A 19,619-nucleotide genomic window follows, 5' to 3' on the forward strand; every position below is an offset into this window, starting at 1 on the left:
TACAATTCAGAGACTGAGTTAATGACCATTTTTTTTCCCCCAAAACAGCCCATTAAGTTACCCAGCTGTCAACCGATATTCTTCCTCCTCACTGTCCTCACAAGCTTCTGCTGAAGTAAGCAATATTACAGGGCAATCAGAAAGCTCTGATGAAGTCTTTAACATGCAGGTACTTGATTGGCTTTTTAATCGTCTGGTCGTGTGTATTCCTTTTCTGTCTCAATCATGAGAGTTTCTGTTCAGTCTGCTGGGCTCATGAACAGATCTGCGAGCAAGAATGTTGAGTTAAGGACAAAGCTTTAAACACTCTCACTGCTTTGTTGGTCTCTGGACCCTCCAAAGAGGTTTCTCCCAAAACTGCCCACTCCACTCTCAGAAGACGTGAGCAAAAGCGGGAAAGCCCAGGCACACTGTGCAGGGCTGGCATTAAAACCTGCCTCTGGTTTGCGTCTTCAGTTTGGGACCCTGGGAGCCTGTCACCACACACTAGCTGCCTCTTAGCCTGGCAAAGTGGCCTTTTTGCCTCAACATGGCCTTTTTGCCTCTCAACATGGTTGAGAGGGACGTTATAAAATTCCTCTACCTCTGTTCCTGTCAGAAAATTTTCATAATAAAAAGATTTTTACTGAAGAAACAAAATAGTTTTTAAGGACATTAGTTAGGGTAACTCCTGCCACACAAAATTCTATTCAGATCCTACTAATAATAGAGTATTCACACTGATTAGCAAGAAGCAGCTAAAATTTCCCTCTCCGCTGTCTTTAGAAAAGGGGCATGGCACCTACTGCCAATTTTATGCCTTGAACACATTTTTGAAGAAAACAAGAAGGTGTCTTCTGCTCTTTAGAAGCATTGCCCTATCTCTGTGGCCTCGGCTGGGAGTCCTTCCACGTGTCCCTCAGTCGGCAAGGGCACTGCTACCTGCTCCTCGGTCCCAGGGTGTCCCGGAAACTAACGTGAATGTGTTCCGTTAGCCGGAGTCAAAATCTCAGATTTTTTTGCTTTTCGGAGTATTTTGTTTTTAAATCTCAAATTCGTGATTAATTCAGACTGGCTTCCTTATCAGTCAGAGATTTTTCTCTAGTTCTAAATGGCCCTTTGCTTTTCGTTTTCATTTCGTTTTGTTCTGTTCTTTGGCTCCTTTGAAAGGAAAGGGCAGGGATTTTGTTTTCAGTATGTCCGTGTTGTGTGGAGTCTCTAAGCCGTGGGTGATAACAGCTCCTGTGTTTTTGCAGCCAAGTCCATCTACCTCAAGCTTGAGTTCGACTCACTCTGCTTCTCCTAATGTGACAAGTTCTGCCCCCTCGAGCGCCAGAGGTCAGTGGCAGGGTGTGGGGTTGACCGAGGGTGCCGCGTGGGAGCTGTGGCCCTCGGGTTCCTGAAGGATGGCCAGCAGCCACGGCACATGAGCCCTGTCTTCCCGGCAGGTCTAGCACCTCACCCTGACGATCCTTCCTTTTCTTCTCTTCCCAGCTTCCCCCTTGTTGTCTGACAAACACAAACATTCCCGAGAAAACTCTTGCCTGTCCCCGAGAGAGAGACCGTGCAGTGCCATCTACCCAACACCTGTGGAACCTTCTCAGGTAGTCCTTGGGGGACGGAGATCCTAGAAAACAAGCCGATGTCTGGAATTGCTTACATATCTCTGCAGAAAAACCCTGTACCTGCCAGAGGCAACCAGATGGGCTTTGTTAGACAACAAGTCGATCTGAGTGAAGAGTGAACCTCTGTTCCATGCCTGTTGTTCACAGTTTCCATTGGAGCCATATTTCTGATACAGATACATAGGTTGTTGCCTGAGCAGTCGAGCGGAGCGGAAAATGGGAAATGATTTTTCCCTCCTTGACCTAGCTCTCTAGTTCATTGCTGCTATTTAAACAGGGCAAGGGGTAATTAGGTAAATGAGCTGGAGTGTCTGTGTGTGTTTGCGTGTGTGTACCAGGAATTTCAAGCGACTTTCTCCATTAGCCAAAGACCCTGGAGAAACATGATCCGTCCAGCAGCCTTCCTTTTGGCCGCTGCCTAGTTTGAGAGAGCTTCACTTGATTCCTTTCTGAGGTACCCAGGAGCACAAGGACAATTTCTGTTCACCTTTGCCATTCATTAATGTGTTGAGAGAAAAGCAGTTGGGGGCCCAGGCTTTCCCTATACCCCAAGGAGTAAAGGCCCATGGTTCTCAGCTCCTGCCAGGACTTGATGTTGAAGTGATCCTGATGTAGGAAAGATGTTAGGGCTCGAAGTGGATGGCCAAGAAGGAACTTTTGAGACATCTTGGGTGCAAAAAGGTGATTTTATTAAAGAACAGGGGTAGGACACAGAGGTAGAAAGAGCTGCCCCCCAGGGTCATGAGGAGTAGCCCATTATAGACTTTCAAGTTGGGAGGGACTTAGGGATGGCGTAAGTCTCTGAGGAATTTGGGAGCAAGGTTTCCAGGACTTTGAGGAGACTAGCTATTGTTGGGAAAAGGTCATTTATTACCATCTAATAAAACCTGAGTCATGAGAGATTCAGATGTATATCGTTGGGCGATATGCTTGTGGGATGATTGCCAACATGTATCTGTGGGGAAGGGGTTAGCGATACGGGAAGTTTCCAAAAGAATTGCTATGTGTTAAAGTAGACTTACAGGATCCTAGGGGCCAGGGGTCGGGGCAGGGATTAGGCTAGGATTGCCTTTTGTCCTTAGCAAAGTGTCAACATGGAGGCAGTTGAGTTGCTAGAGGACTGTTCCTCCGCCTATTTCAAGGATGTTGTCAGTGGGCTGTAGGTAGTAAGGAAATTTAGTGATTTTTCTCCTGCCTTTGTTTCCCACATCCATCCCTCTTCGTCCAGGTGAGGGCAGGGCCAAGGGCTCGGCTCTCTGGGCACTTCAGGGGCTGTGAAGGGTGGCTTCCAACGTGGAGGTTCTTGGGTAGCCCTGAATTTTGCCGATGGTTTGGGAATAATTTTGGAGCGGAGAACAGTACTCATTGATGTTCCGGCTAATTTTTCTGTTTTTCTACACCACCCTGGCAGAAGTCTGTAGCTGCATCTGGAAATGGATGAGAGCGAGTGGGATGTGGCTTGATTGGTTTATCTTTGCTGATTGTGTAATCTTCCCGAAAGCCCCAGGATGCCTGCTCTGCGCAACCCTGCTGTCTCGCAGAAATTCTCTCTGAGTGCGTTTGGCTGAACCAGCTCACCAGTTTTCCTTCCCTTTGCCACTTGCTGTTGCGAGGGAATTTCACACTTTGTTCCATCTGCTCCAGGAGCACGCGTGTTGCCAGCATGGGGGACTCTGAAAGCCTTCCTTGATTAGCCTCCGGCTTTTCTGCTTTTGGTAAAATGTGAAGCAGTGTGTCATTGCCAAAACCCCGATAATACACATGGCTATGGTGCATCTACTTTTAAGGTCCTGCCCTTTTTCTTTTAATGTATTAGGTGGAACCATGTAAAACTGGCATCTTCATGGGTTTAAAAGCCACAGAACATTGTCCATTTCGTGTTTTTAACCTAGGACTCAACACATGTCCATTCACTAGAGAGTTTTTGAGCGAATATCTCTTAATTCTTATGTTTCATGCTGCCAGTCTAGCGTTCTTATTTATAAAGAGCACCACAGCTTAACCGCTGCTTACTGGTTTTTTCCTCCATTGTATTATGAAAACTTATTTACCACTTACATGTAAAATCGAATACAAACTTCTTAAACTTAAAACTCGTCTCCCCTTTTCCCTTAAATATAATTGAATTCTTGGTTCCCAGGCTCATCATGTACCATATAAAAATTATTTTGAACCAAAAGTTTCAGTTATGAGACAATCATCTCATTTTCTAGAAGGTCTCCCATTACGGCATAGATTGCCATAGAAACAGACTCTTGTGCTTTTGCAGAGGCTGCTGTTTAATCATATTGGAGAAGGGGCCTTGCCACGCAGTGACCCGAATCTTTCTGCACCTGAGAAAGGTGGGTATAAAGCCAGCCCCTTCATTGCCCACCCCTCCCCCGGCAGCTGTAAGGCTTTGTTTTGTCCTCATTTTCTCCAGTCTATTGTGTGTCTTTGTGGAAGTTCAGATCTCTGGATCTTTAGTGGTCAGGACTAATTTGCCCTTCAGGGAGTTCATGAAAGACAGTCTTTCCTGACACATCCTTTCAAACCTGTTTTCTTGTAGAATTGAACAGCAGAATCTGAGCAAGTTAGGAACCCCTCGGTTAAATGGCTTTTGGGGTCCCATCACCAAGGCAATGCCTACGCTCCCTGAAACAAAGCTGCTGAGGAGGCGACTTGTTCGGCACAGTGAAAATAGCACCTTCCCAGATGGGTTCCCTGGTCCCAACCTTGTTTCCCTTATAGAGCTCGCTCTGCCAGTTCATCTGTTGTTTGTGGGGACTCCTATACTACTACTTCGGAATTGCAATCCAGTGCATAATGGAGTGTGCCCTGCCTCAAGGTCATACAAAAAATGAGAAACCCATGCATAGTGGTTAATAGCTAATTAGCATCGGTGACAGGAAATGAAGAGCAGATTCAGTGTGACCCCCTCCACCGTGCAGGTGGAGCCAGCAGCAAGTCACCCATTTGCCTCGTGCGGGGTCAAGCCTCAAAACTCCGAGTGGTCCTGTAAGCCCAGGACTTGAGCCACTAATGAAATGTTCCCATAAAGTGCACTTTAATTGTCCTCATTAAGAGCTAAACTGTGTTGTCCTTGGATGACACGGATAGATTAACATTAAAACTTTCCTTGGGAGACTGAAACTAGTGAGATGGTAGCTGAAATGATTTTAAAGCACAAATTTGGCTTTAATGTTACATGTCGAATGTTAATCTTTGCCTGGAGAGCTTAGCGTTTTTCTTCGCCCTTCTACCAAGGAAAACCACAAAGCCAATTTAAAACGAACTGAGAAAAATTAATTTTTAAGAGTGGCAATTCCATCCCCTGAAATTATTTCGAGTAAAAGGTTGAAATCCCAGATGTGTCCATTAGATGGCAGTGTCTGTCCAGGGAGCAAACCACTAGCAATCTTGAGACTTGCTTTTGGAAACCTGATTTCCTAGCAGCTATTTGTAATCTTGTGTGTCTTGCCCTTGCTTCTAACAGGAGCTGTTCCATATTTCTGCATCTTACGGAAGCATGGAACAGACAAATTAAAAAAAAAAAAAAAAAGGGAATGATACGGTTTGTATTCCAAATTACTTTTTTTGAGGACTTAGGACATACTTCAGTCTAATCCATTGATTTTAGGAACAAGGGTCCTTTTGCCAAAGATTTGGTCTACAGGATGGTGTGATTCACACTGCCAGGTAGTTGAAATATTAGCCTATTACTGTCTTCCCCCTTTGGGGGTGCCACTTGTCCAGAAGTTTCCACTAAAAACTGACTTATAAAATACTTCAGCGACTGTGTCCTCCTGTTATCTATTATCTAAACACATTTGTAATTCTCAGCAAGATTCCACCGTTCTCCTGTGGAGATCTGTAGTTTTGTCTGACTGCTGGAGGGGAAATAAACAGACATGCTAGCACCCAATTAAATGTCAACTACTACTGTGAGGTAGAAAATTAAAGGTTTAGTATTTAGGAGGCTTTGGGGTTTTTTGTTTTTGTTTTTGTTTCTTAATCCAGTTGATCTTTTCATTCCGGATAATTTCGACTTTCTTCTAAGACCTCAAGTGTTCAAAGGGCAAAGTGGACCATGTGTTTTTAGCTGTGTTATTCCCTTCCAGCTGTGAATCCCACCCCTAGCAGCTGGAGCCTGGACAGTGGGAAAGAAGCCAAGAACATGTCGGATAGTGGGAAAATTATCTCTCCCCCTGTCCCTCCAAGACCCACACAAACTGGTGGGTATTTGAAGCATTTGAACAGTCACTTTTATAAAGTAACTTTTATGACTACTCCAGCTTGTCGTGAATTCCTCAGAGAAAGGTAGGCATGTGCTGTCTGAGGTAAAAACCCGAGTAGTTTAATTCATTCCCAGTGTTTTCCTTCTTTCTGGAATTTCTTATGACACTAAGTCAGACTGTACTCTGTTCCTCATGAGCTCCACAGACAGAAGTCCTCCTGCTAGGCACTATCCTTAAAATTTGGGGAGGTACCCTACGCTTTGCCAAGCCCTTAGGATTTTCTCTGTCCTTTGCTTGAACCACCTCATTTTTATCAACCTCTGCTAATTCAGCCACTTTACTCTTACTTGGGACTGATGCCAGAGTTCCACATGGCCCTGAAATAGGAACTGACTAATGGTAACTTTGATAAGCTTGTGGGGTGCAACTAATCTCACATCCATTGCTATCCCTTGTGTAGAGAGGTCTGTATCCAGGAGTGAGTGAAATTTCTCAGGGTTCCTGGGTGGCTCAGTCCGTTAAGTGTTCCACTATTGATTTCAGCTCAGGTCATGATCTCAGGGTCGTGGGATCGAGCCCCACATCATGTTACATAGGGCTCTGCGCTCAGTGATTGCCCGAGATTGTTTCCCTACCCCTGTGCCCTTTCCCCACACTCGTCTTCTCACTTGCATGTGCACACCTTTTTTTTTTCTTTTCTTTCTTTCTTTTTTTTTTTTTTTTTTTTTTTTTTGACAGAGAGACACAGCAAGAGCAGGACACAAGCAAGGGAGTGAGAGAGAGAGAAGCAGACTTCCTGCTGAGCAGGCAGTCTGATGCGGGGCTTGATCTCATGACCCTGGGATCATGACCTGAGCCAAAGGCAGATGCTTAATGACTGAGCCACCCAGGTGCCCCTAAATAAACAAAACTTTTAAAAAATGTGAGATTTCTCAAGGGGTTGATTCAGGGTGCTGCAGCCCTTCAGGTGATGGTTTAAGAAGCAAATTCTTAGGCTCAACTTAGAAGATCTGAGATCTGAATCAGATCAGAAAATCTGAATCAGATCTGCATTTCCAGGGTAAAGATTTTACCAAACCCTTCTAGATTTTGAGAACCACTGAAAATTCTTAAGAAACTTTATGAGCTGATAGCAATAACAGACCCCCTTTCCAACTGAATAAGCCATTTGCTTGGTAACCTTGATATGGCACAGTTTTTAAGACCTCCTCTGCTGAATCTGCCTCTCTTGGTGATGGGGAGAGTCTTTTCAACATGTGCACACATCTAGAGTAGTTCTGGAGTTTACAAATACAACTGGCCTAAAAGCAAGAGCAAATACGACATTTTCTTCCCAGATTTTTTGGAGTTGCTCATTTAGGTTCCATTTGCTATATTTTAGCATCTCATCTTTGTTTTCTTTTTTCTTTTTTTTTTTACTGACTTTGGTTTTTTTTTAAACAAACTGTGTGCTACCCAGTTTGTTCTATACTTGTCAAAGCTAAAAGTCACCAACAGGTTTTGAAAAGCATGTGAGATTTTTCAACAGAACAAGAAATAACTAGGCTTCATTGATAACCTACATCCGAACACCACTGTGGCCCAAGACAGTTAAGACTCTTCAGCCAAGTAATTTGTATCTTATTCATGCTGTACATATATTCAAGGAGCCTCCAGTTTAAACTGGTTGTATCACTCATGTCAGAAACTTGAAAAGCATTTTCAGAGGAACAACAGTATTGATGGTAGGTAAGAGCCTAGGCCCAGTCAAACTTGGAGGCAAGGATACTGATGGCACTCTTTTAGGTCTCTGGGGGAGAAGGCCTTTCTAGAAAAGCTCTGTGGACAGACTATGGCTGCAAGGGCTGCTCTGGAACCACGTGGTGGGGTCACGGAACGCCCGGCTCAGGAGGAAGAGGAACCTGTGCTGTGGTAAACCTGGACCACACACAGCGGTGGCAGTAATACAGTTCCCAGTCAGCACTCTGTTTCTCTGCTCACACAGGATTTTCTTCTGTCAGCCCCCACCGCAACCCACAGGCTAACACTAACACCGGTGTTTGAGAGTAGCAGGTGCTGCACACCCCCACGTGGCCACAAAGGGCCACTCGCCCTCGTGCACGAAGGCACAGGTGACCTCACCTCTCCCAGTCTCGCCTGGAAGGGCTGCCCTCCCTTCTGCACTGATTGCTCCCCGGGTCTGTCCTCACGTCATCATCTGTGCTCACTGTCGCGGGATCTGTAACTGTCTGTCTTTATTTCCTCCAGCCTCTTTCTAGTTTTCTCAAGAGTTGTAAACCTCACTTTGGCAGCTGGGAGAAGGGCAGCTGATCACAGAGCAGCAAACCCTGAGCTCAGTGAAACCTCTGTAGTGGAACTGGGAAATCTGACTTACCCTCCTCGTGTTGGCTGTGTCACGGCAGCTTTCTGTGTGTGTGGTTGTGTTCCAGGGGGCTGGACCTGACTTCCGAGCACACAGAGCAGGGCCATCATGGGCTGCATCCCAGCTGTAGGGCTAGGAAACCCAGGGGGAGAAATAGAGAGACAGCACCTCTTTGCTGAAATAACAACATCCATAGAGCACCACCCCCACCCCGCCCCCCACCGCCCCGCCCCCCACCGCCCCAGGACAAAGGGGAGACCTGAGTAGAAGCATGAAGGGGGAAAATGGAAAACTTCTCACTTCTTGTTTGGATGTGGCCAAGGGTTTTCTGTTTGGGGAGTACTGGATGTGAGGGCAGGAGACTGGTGTAGTTTATTCTCACGGACCCCTTCTAACCTGCCTAGGTGGCAGGAGTGTCCCCATTGCTGCTCAGAGTTGGCAGCTATTTTCCAAAGTCTCTCCCTGGCACATCACACCTAAAAGCACCTTTTGAAACAGATCAGGCAGTGGAAAAGCATCTGGGCTTCTGGAAAATGCGACATTGGACCAGTTCGAGTTCCTGTCACTTCTGTATAGCATTATGTATGTGCTGGTGACTTTTCACTAATTCTCCCGTGTCTTGGTGGGGAGTCTGATTCGGACAGGCATCATTTAGTTTCTCCCCTATCTCCCCACCCCTTGCCTAGGAGGTCTTTAGGCACTAGACCATCTATATGGGTTTGTACACAGAAGGCATGTGCAGCTAGTGAACCTTCTGGTTTTTCTCAATTCAAAGTATTTCTCTCTGTTTACAGCTTCACCAGCAAGACATACAACGTCAGTGTCCCCCTCACCTGCTGGGAGATCTCCGTTGAAGGTACAGACTCATATTTAGACTCAGGCTAGAGACTAGCCCCACATTCCTCCTTCTCTTACAATTCATCCGTGGTTCATCACTGAGCTGCTTTCATAGGTATAGACCAGGCAAAGAACACCTAGAGAAGGGGTGAAGGAAGATTGGTAAGAAAACAGGCTTTCCTGTCAGGGAGCCTCCTCCATGAGTGCAGCCCTCTGTGTTCAGGTTATTGGCCTCATTCCCCAAAAAGTGGCCATGAAAATGTATGGACTAGAATCTCCGTATACACTGAATTAGGAAAGAAATATGGTTCTACTGAATTTCCTAGGATGTTTTCAGTCTGGCCTTCTGATTTCAGGGACATCAAAAAAAAGAGAAAGAAAAAAATTTAAAAACTCAGCCATCAAACCCAGTTAAAGAGTCTCCTGGGCCTTTTTGCTTCTGTCAGCCCCAACCATTTGACAAAGTCAAACCCGACTTTCTCTCCTTCCATGTTTTATACTAATGTTTTCATTTACATTTGAGATACATACTTCATCATGAAAAACAAGACAGTAAAAGGAGTAAAATTTCTAGGAAACAAATTGAAAAGCTTTAAATTGATAGGTAAATGTGGGCTATTTAACATCTCTAAACATACAAAATCCCTCACGAAGGTAAAGAATAATATTTAGTCTCTGTCCAAATTGAATCAGACTGGCTGTAGGGATTGTCAATATCTACAGACACTGGTGTTCAGAGCCGCTGCACCAGAGGCAAATATGGGGTTGAAGTGGGTGTTAAAAGAATGATTTTGAATCTGAGTGAGGATTTACATGCTCCGCGTGTCCTTTTTGTTAAGGTATTTCTCGCTAATGTGAAAGAAAGAGACAAATTAGCTTCTAAAAACACACAGGGGCAGGTCGTGATCCAGTGCATCTGTGTTGCTAAGGATAGTTGCTGATAGAAACTGAGACTCTGGAAAACAAAAGCCCCAAAATGGAGAAAATTGCAAAGAAGTGTGATTTCATTTGCATTGCCAACGTTTCTGATGTAGAAATTTGCTGGAGAGTGCAAATTATTTGCTAGTTTGGTTTTTTGGGGTTTTTTTGGGGGGGAGGTTGTGTGTGTGTGTGTGTGTGTGTGGTTTTTTTTTGTTGTTTTTTGTTTTTTGTTTTTTTTTTGTCATTCTGCAATGCAGCTGTTAATCATAGCGTACCCGTGACTGCGTTAGCTTGGGCAGCCATAGACTGTCACATTGCTGTGATGGGAAACGAAGCAACATGATGTTTCCATATCTTACATTTGGCCTTACTCGCAAGGAGCTCCCACATATTGCTATGCGATTAACATCTGCATTTTCCAACTTGATTCTGTAGAGTAGTAAGATGGCAAGTCTACGAGACTGATTCTGTAAAAAGAACTGAAGGCACGAAAATATTCAGGCAGCTACCAAACAGTCCCGTTTGGCAAGGTGGCATATGGTTTCTCTCTCTACAGAACTGGTGATGTTCTTACCGGCCAGGGGTAGCTCTGCAGCCATATCTACACCAACAGGGTTTGGAGAGAAAACAAATAGCCTCCTTCTGTTATGACTCCTGTGTTACATTAGGGGGCACAGTCCTACCAAGTTATGAGCTTTGCTATGACTAGAATGCAGTTTGTTGCCTTAACTCAGTTTTTCAGCAATTAAATGATGGAGTTAATCCTGTGGTGAAGACTTGAGCTTATCTGCCTTATTTAAACTTGCAGTCTGATTTTTGACAGTCAACAGCAGTGAATTTGGATCCCTTAATTGGCAACACTTCATTTTAGGCTCCTGCTAAATGAGTTTGTGTCTCCCTGCATTATTTTGTTCAAAGAGAGACCAAGGTAGAGGTAGTCTAGGATAGCGTTTCAGAAATCCTCTCCATAGGGTATAGTTTTAGAGGCCATTACGCAATAAATGAAAAAGTGGTCTGTGGTCAGCTAAGTTTAGAAAACCCTAGGCTGAGGTGTCCTTTCATTTTCTTGATTGTAAGACTGTAACATGCTACTAGGCTTTGAATGTACTCAAGGAGCACACAATATGCAGCATTTCCAGGTAGAACCCTGCTCTCACAGAGCATCAGTTAGGACTCCTTTTCTGTAGGACCCCAGTTGGGGAATTAGCAAATTCAGATGCCAACAGAGTAGACCGCTAACATATGTGAACAAAGGAGGCTGGTAGAACACAATGTGAAGACCAGAGTAAACTGAAGAATTCATGCCCCATCTCCAGGGGAAAGCCCCTCCTGTTTCAAAAGATTGTCCCCATTAAGAGAAAGCAAGCCGTTGTTGCTAGAACTTCTATTTTTTTTTTTTAACGTAATGCCAAAAATGTTGGGGTTTTTATGAGAAATCTTCCGATTTTACAAAATTAGTAACCAAGTCAGTTTCTTTAAAAATGTGCCAGAAGAAACAGGTCTCATTTCAGTCTAGAGCCGGAGAGGAGCCCGAGAGCTGCGCTAGTGCTGCTGCTTCAGCTCAGGGGTCAGGAATGGGAGAGAACTGAAGTGCAAGCCTCGAGCGCCTCACTCCTCCTCTGGAGGTCTTTGGTAGGAGGCCCACCCAGGTCAGGCTGCTCTCGCTCCTGTCCTCCAGTTCTGCCCATCCCTGCTGAGCTAGAAGGGGAAACGGCACCGCCCAAGCTTTCTGTTGTTTCTGCGGGTTCCCCATCTTTCAAATGATGGGACTACTTATATACCTCTGAATTTTCTTCCTGATTACTTTTAGCTTTTTTCTGCCCCGAAAAAAAAAAGAGTAGATACGGGCAGCAAGGTGAACAAACGGAGGGGATAGCAGGTGAATGCCAGAGGGCGGTGTTGCTGCGGAGAGGACACGGCCTCCGATGTGAGGCCGGGTTGTGTGCATTAGTCCCAAGCAGGGCTGCCAGAAGTAAGCGCCACAGTGTGGGCGGCTTCAACAACAGGGACGGATTTCCTCACAGTTCAGGAGGCTGCAGGATCCAAAAACAAGGTGTCGGGAGACTTGGTTTCTCCCGCGGCCCCTCTCCTTGGCTTGCAGATGGGTCGCCTTCTCCCTGCTTTAACGCGGTCTTTGCACCTTTGGGGCTTCTCTACCCAAATTTCTTCCCGTAAGGACACCAGTCAGATCGGACAAGGGCCTACCTACCGGAAAGGCCTCACTTTTAAGGTCGCCCCCACCGCCTTCAAGGCTCTGTCTCCACGTAGAGTCCCGTTAAGAGCGCCGGGGATGAGGGCTGGGGTTCAGGGCGGGAGGCTGGCGGGCAGCCCGGGACAGTGTTGATGACTCTGGCGCGTCTCCCCTCCGGCCTTTCTCTCGCCTTCGAGCAGGGCTCCGTGCAGTCTTTCACCCCGTCTCCGGTGGAGTACCACTCCCCAGGACTCATCTCCAACTCCCCGGTCCTGTCGGGCAGCTACAGCAGTGGGATTTCTTCTCTCAGCCGGTGTAGCACCTCGGAAACCTCAGGCTTCGAAAATCAGGTGAACGAACAGTCGGCGCCGGCGCCGGGGCCGAGCTACAGCGGGTCGGAGGAGCCGGGGCGCAAGGAGAGCAAAACACCGCCGCCCTACAGCGTGTACGAGCGGACTCTGCGGCGGCCCGTGCCGCTACCTCACAGCCTCTCCATCCCGGTCACGGCCGAGCCGCCCGCGCTGCCCCCCAAGCCGCTGGCGGCGCGGCCCGGCCACCTGGAGAACGGGACCCGGAGGACTGAGCCCGGCCCGCGCCCCCGGCCCCTGCCCCGCAAGGTCTCGCAGTTATGAGTCCCTTTGCTGGGCCCCCGCGGCGACGCCGAGTCCTGGCGGTTTACAAGAGAATAGGGAGTAGGACGAGGAGACATTTAGTGTAGGCACTTTAATCACTTACTCAGATTTGTCTTTCAATGAATGGAATTAACACTTGCTTATCAATATGTTGCACAATATTAAAAGTTACTGATCTCAAACGCCAGATGTTCCATGAAGTATGGCTGACTTTCCTTACAATGTCTCTCGTTTGAAAGTGGTAAATAGCGTTGAAGACTTCTTTTGTATCTTTTTATGTTCACCTTTTTTATATAGTTTCATCTTAAACCAATAGGCTATTGTCGAACAACACGGCGCGTGATGATGTTGTATACTTTTTACTGAATACTTGATACTCCGAGAAAGCTTACTAAAGTCAATGCACATCCTAACACAATGATCCTTGCTTTAGAAGACTTCTGTACATAAGGGGAGATTTCTGGCTCTTTCCGTGAGCAGACTGATCAGTGCACACCAACAGAGTTACAAGTTAAAGCAGGCTACTCAGACAATATACTTAAGGGGTTGCAAGGACTAGGACTGCAAGTTATTTGGTTCCTGAAACAAAGTAACTCTTTGAGGTTGCTTTTGACATCTGACCACCATCTACTGTCTTAAAACTCTACCTTTGTGAATCGGTTGGTAAATCCTTTAGTATCCTGACATCATGGCATCTACTGTATTTCTTTTCAAGGTGCAATTTACTTTCAGAGTTCCAATCCGCTAGATTAAGCAAAAGACCCCAGGAGAAGTGTTTACTTGAATCTTGTGCTTCCGTACTTGATAGTTTCCTCCGCAGCATTTGTCATTGAAGAAGAGCAGATGTTCACGTGTTAAATAGGCACAAATTAATGTGTCCCATTAACAAGAATTCAGGAATCAATATAGGACAGTATTAAATCAATAGCGTAAATGAAGAAAAAAAACCTTGGAGAAAATATATTAGCATGATTAAATGGCAAAAGGACTTTCAAAAGGTAAGGGCATTAACTTTCAATCCTGCGCCAAATAGAATATTCTTCACAACTCTCCAAGCTACTACCAGAGCTTGTCTTCTTGGAGGATCCTGTTTTTTGAAGGGTGAGAAGGCTGTAGACCCCTCTGGCTTGAGTATTGCTGCGCAGCATCTCAGATCTAGGTAGGGATGCTAAAGCCACAGTTGCAGGAGTGTGAAAAAAGCACCTTGTATGTAGTAATGTATTTTGTATCTTTGTTTTTTTCTTTTATTGACTGTTTATAACACTCAATTGACAATAAATATGAACTGTATTTTAAATCATACTGTTAAATATTTTCCCTCTTTTGTTGGGAAGCTCATTTTAGTTTAACCGTGTTTGTTTTTGTTGATAGCTTACCTGGAAGGCAGTGACCACTTTTTTATATTCTCTTAATGAAACCATTCAGCAGGTATATGCTGTTGAGGCTGGTTATAGAGGTTTTCTATGATAAATGTTCAAGTATTTTTGTACATAACTGGTTAATTTTAATAAGAGATACCATTATGTGTAAAAAAAAAAGTACAAATAAAAGCAAACAGTTGTGGATGCAGTATGATTGTTATAATTATGCCAAATACTTTATGTATGGAAAAAGAATATTTGTACATATGTGCTTTTAACAATAATTCTGCCATATTGACTTTACAGTTTTGAATGAATGTCAGAAAAATTAATATATGTTAAAATATTTATGTTTAGTGGAAGTATTCATTATTGAGAAAAGGAACATGAATTTTAGCTTTGTATCTTGCAAGTTTTGCAGTCGGGAATTTCTGGACTAGCTTTTGCTTTTGATGATAACACTTTGTGTTTGTAATCACATTCTTAAAAATATATACACACACACACATAGGAAGCTCCATATTCCTGTTGCTTTAAAGAAGTAAAGCCTTCCATTTAAATCAGTTGACATGCATAAGGTAACAAAGCTTCTTTGATTTCCTTTTCCTTTGTAATTTAATAGATTGTTGACTAGTGCTTGGGCACTGTGTAAATCAGTGTTATTTGCTCTTGAAGCCATTTTTTAAAGAAGTTTTTTGGCAATGAACAGTTCAATTTATCATGTGTGTATTTCTGAAGCAGCTATATAGCAGAACATTTCAAAAGATTCTGTTAGCTCAGATGTTCATGTTGGTTGCTGCTGAATGGTAAATATTTAATAAAATTACCTGATTAATCTTAATATTAACTGTCTTTATTCCTGTTGTCAACGAGTCTTTACCTGCAAAAGAAGCTGTGTAAATCTCTTGGTCGGATCGTGTTGACTGATGTTGTTAGACTCTTTGGTTGATAGATCCTGTTTTGGTGTTGTCTTGCCTTGGCTGACACACGTCTCCAGGCAAAGCTTATTTATACCTTGGAGAAAAAAAGTTGAAAAGGTAATGGTATTGGTAGTAATCAAAAGAGAAGTGATTTACCTGGATACTAGACTAATTAACCTAAGGAGAGCCATTTTTTAAAAGTCAAGCCATCAGGGTGCCTGGGTGGCTCAGTCAGTTGAGCTGCCAACTCTTGGTTTCTGCTCTGGTCATGATCTCGGGGTCTTGAGGTCCCGCCCCCGGGCTCTGGGCTGGGCGTGGATCCTGCTTGGGATTCTCTCTCCTCTCCCTTACTCTCTGCCTCTCCCCACCCCACCTCACTCCCCCACCCACATGCTGGTGCTCCTGTGTGTGTGCGCGCACACATGTGCACGCTCTCTCCAGAAAAAAAAAAAAAATCCACATTTGTTTACATTGGAGTACTTGACATAGACAGGTAACTGCCAGGCGTTAGGAATAACGGAATAACTGCCTTTGTTAGCTCTGACAAACTCTATCCACAGGCCAGCTTTTCTTCCCGATTTTCATGAAAAGATGGGAAATGTATTTGACAAACACTGGAAAACCCATTGACTACAAGATTTCTGTTAATAGAAGCTGGCGTTTAATTTTGTGAGATGTGTCTATGCTGTGTTGGGTTTACAACATTTATGTAACTCAATGCTAAGCGAGCCATTGTCTAAAGCCTCCAACCCATTAAATACCAAAACCCATTTAAAGGCCATAGTCAATGTCCTCCTGATTGTTTCTCGACATTAACTAAGTGATTTTAGAGCATTTTTGGATCATTCTCATTACAACAGCCCATAAGTATTTCGATTCTACAAGCATAATTACAATATGAATAGCTCTCCTTCCTACCTAAGTAGTCTTCTCTCCGGATTGTTATTGATTGTTCTACAAAACACAACGAAGAGAATAACAAGTTGCACAGCCTTGCCTTTATTTGATCTTTACATATTAAAATGTGGCTGTACCAAAATGAATTTTTAGTTCTTGATTGAAATAAGCTTTGTCCTCATTACCTAAGAATACCTGAAAGAGAATCAAAAAATTGGCCAAATTCCAATCCCCTGACACAATGATTATTATTTTTACACATCCTTTTCCATTTCTTTCTACATATATTTAGTGCATAGTTCTTCTCCACTGTTGAGTGTGGCTGCCCAAGTATCACCAACATAACCTGTTGCTAATGCAGGGCTGACGCCTTGCCACTAGTGAGGGCATCACAGCTCAGTAGAGCTTTGGGTTGTGTCACGGAGAGAAGGGCAAGATCAGACTTCCGGGAAATTTTAGAATTTTGTTTAAGGTGGGACTTTCATCAAGCGGGCATTGTTTAAAAATGGGTAAACATCATGATATAATTGTTCAGATTTGATGGAAACAGCAAGGCAGGAATTTTGGGTTGAGGGGTTCATGAAGTCTTAGGACATTAGCTTTCAGTTGATGCTTTGTACTGATGATTTGATAGGATCTGTTGAGAAGTTCCTATTATGAACAATAAAGTTATTTCCCTCACCAAGAGATTTGTGGTAAGCTTACACTAATAAGCATTGGAATATGGGGTCCTGCTCACGCGGACAACAGCTGTATGAGGTACGTAGTTTCAGTTCTCAACGTATATGTTTTACTCAGTTATAATCACAGTAAACCTGGACAAATTATCCTTATTTTGTCTTTATATGTAGTATGTATTTGCATATAATATATATGTAAAGGCAAAGTATAATAATTCTTGGGCCGTGCCCATATTAATTGACATTATATTGTTTTCAAGCAGTGGCTCCTACAAATAACTCCACTTTGACTCTTCTTACACACAGCTTTTTCCGTGTGTGGATTATTTCCTGACAATGTATTCCTACACTGAAATTGCAAAGGCAGAGAAATGATGATTTTTACCATTCTTTTGCATATTGGCAAATTTATTCCCCAAAGTGTTCTACCAATTTTAATGCCACCAGCAATATCTTTCCAAGATTGGCTATTGATGCAGTATTTTGTGCTATGTGGGAAGAAAATATTGCTGCCTTACCCAAAATTTGAGAAAATGTTAATAAGTCTTTCACACAATCTTTCGCTAAGGAAATTGATATCCTTACAGAGGAAATGAAAAAGAGAGATGAGAAGACAGAAAAGTAACAAGCTAATGTTGATACTCTGACAGCACCTACTGAAAATACTTCATCCCAGAGAAGAGATTGCTAGGAAAATCCTTAGCATTTTGAACACAAGCACAGCCTCACTTATCCAGAGTTTTTCCCTGTCATTCACAATCAGGGAAGGAATAAAAAACTGAGCCGTGAGGACAGTGACCTAAACAGCTGTCGTAAACGCCACAGTCAGCTGAGTGACGTGTCCGCAGGAAGATAAAGCTGATATAAAGTCTGTGTGTTGAGTTCAAAGGAACTCAAGAGTCCATTCTGACTTTGTAAGAATGTTGAGGCATAGAGGAGGTGGGCTCTAGAAAGCTATGCAAGTGGAGGGGGAAAAAAGTTAACTCCAGTGAACAAGAATGTTTTGTAAAAGTAAATGTAATTATAGCACACTGTGTGGGTCAGCTACATATAATATTTACACAGTCATGGCAAAGTAAAACATATTGATCTAATCCCAAATTATAATAGAATTAGACTGGAAGGGTGAGGGTAAGGAAGGAATTTGTATGTGCAGAGAATACAGGAAGTTCTCATCATCTATAGAGGGATGTCAGTAGTCAAGAGGAGGAAGAAATCGTCCTTAGTCCAAGCCTCTGTTCTTCTAGCTGGGCTAAGAATTAAGTCTACGTGAGACGCAAAAAAGTCATTTTATCTATGATCCAGAAGTTTTCTCCCAAAAATACCGTAAGAGAGCAAAGACCATCGCTGTGCAGGTGGTAAGAATATATAGTACCTCCAGGCAGGCACTACTGGAAAGGGACTTGCCAGCACTAACAAGCAACAAAGGTCCCTTGTGGGCTGGGACCTCTTATGACAGCTTCCTGAGCACTGGCAGGTCTGGACAAAAGAGTGCTGCTTAGCAATACAGGTCTCAGGGACGCCTGGGTGGCTCAGTGGATTAAAGCTTCTGCCTTCAGTTTGGGTCCTGATCCTGGGGTCCTGGAATCGAGCCCTGCATCAGGCTCTCTGCTCGGCAGGGAGCCTGCTTCCCTTCCTCTCTCTGCCTACTTGTGATCTCTCTCTGTCAAATAAATAAATAAATAAAATCTTCAAATAGACAATACATGTCTCAGATTCCCATTCTAGTTGACTGGCCACCAAGGTGCATCCCAACAAGGGCACACTCCCCAATGGTGAAGACCACAGGGAATGTTCTCACTGGTCACAAAGTCAAGCTCTTTGACACAGGACAAGATGAAAAGAAAAACTTTTTTCTTATGCAACATTAACAACTTTAGCTCACTCTTGGCTCTCTTGGAGCCATGCTAATACGGATGTGCCACGGGGCTGGAGATTGTGTGTTTTATCGTGTATTTCATTACCCAGAACTTTTTTTGAGGTTTCTGGTGACCTGGTGCCGATCTAATGCATTCTGTGACCAACTCATCCTAACACGGGAGCCTTTGGGTTAGGTGGTAAATGCTCTAACAGCTTTTAGTGCTTGACTTGGCTTTTTCTTTTCCTTTCAACATGTCCCATAGCAAGAGCCTTTACCTCTGATGCACATAACCCACCATAAAGTTTGTCTAAATAGACGCTGATCAGAATCACTGGATTCGCCTGTCTGTGAAGCCAGTCTGAACAGTCGGCTTACAGGGCCCGTGCTGCCTTCTGCCCTATGGTGGGTTTTGTTTTGTTTTGTTTTTTGTTTTAAGGATGAATGGCATAAAAGACAGACCAAAAAAAAAAAAAAAAAAAAAAAGACCATCTCTGAGAGGAAATGGATCAGGAACCCGAGAGTACTCTACCAAATTTTTACCAAGAGTCCTTAAGCCCAAGGAACTAGTTCCAGTACTTTATCTCCTAAGCTTAGAGACAACAAAAATCTCACCCCTCTTGCTCCCCCTGACTCCACAGAGGTGTCAGGAGGCTGACAGAAGAAGCCTTACCTTCTGGTTTTATGTCCTAGTTCCCAGAGTTCAAAGCTGCAGAATCTTCAGAGCAAATGTCCAGTGGAAGTTTATCCTGCTGACTGTGTCAGGTGAAGGGGAGGAAGAAATTTTCATTGGTCCGGGGTTCTTCTAGCTGGGCTAAGAATTAAATTTATAGGACATAGATTAACAGGAGAAAATAAACCAAAGTTTTATTACATGAGCCATGGAGGCCCAATTATGCAACTGAGACCTAACAAGGACCAAAGTCTTTATACGTTTTAGACAAAGAGATAATAAATCTGTGAGGAACTGACAGGACAAACAAAACTTAATTTGGGGACCTTCAACTGGTAAGGAATTCTAAACAGAATTTAGGCTGGGGTAGTAAACAAGCAAAAAGGAACAAGGGTTGTTTACACAGACTTCTTGGCTCCAAATTTCCTATCTTTGGTGATAAGGATGTCTCTCTACCTCCTGATAC

General features: G+C 43.9%; 1 protein-coding gene and 1 long non-coding RNA gene across 4 annotated transcripts in view; one reads left to right on the forward strand and one right to left on the reverse strand.

Moving 5' to 3' along the window:
* The window catches only part of DOCK4 (dedicator of cytokinesis 4), a 431,767-nt gene extending 416,801 nt beyond the window's left edge, over positions 1–14,966 (forward strand). For 2 of the 3 annotated variants that reach the window (XM_059396554.1, XM_059396555.1), the window contains 7 exons: positions 49–169; positions 1,236–1,317; positions 1,474–1,583; positions 3,874–3,946; positions 5,705–5,818; positions 8,978–9,039; positions 12,333–14,966. In XM_059396554.1, coding sequence (XP_059252537.1) covers positions 49–169; positions 1,236–1,317; positions 1,474–1,583; positions 3,874–3,946; positions 5,705–5,818; positions 8,978–9,039; positions 12,333–12,764 — 994 coding nt within the window. In that variant the 3' untranslated portion in view covers positions 12,765–14,966. The remainder of the gene's footprint in view (positions 1–48; positions 170–1,235; positions 1,318–1,473; positions 1,584–3,873; positions 3,947–5,704; positions 5,819–8,977; positions 9,040–12,332) is intronic. The other variant, XM_059396556.1, reaches the window with a different exon arrangement.
* Positions 175–19,416, reverse strand: LOC132015787 (uncharacterized). Its single transcript, XR_009403768.1, has 5 exons — positions 19,154–19,416; positions 15,006–15,139; positions 9,017–9,157; positions 8,196–8,315; positions 175–265 (listed from the first exon to the last, which is right to left on the reverse strand). It is a non-coding gene; the product is annotated as an uncharacterized LOC132015787 (long non-coding RNA).
* Positions 19,417–19,619: the final 203 nt, after the last annotated feature.

Source organism: Mustela nigripes, chromosome 4 (assembly GCF_022355385.1).
Source record: "Mustela nigripes isolate SB6536 chromosome 4, MUSNIG.SB6536, whole genome shotgun sequence".
NCBI lineage: Eukaryota > Metazoa > Chordata > Mammalia > Carnivora > Mustelidae > Mustela > Mustela nigripes.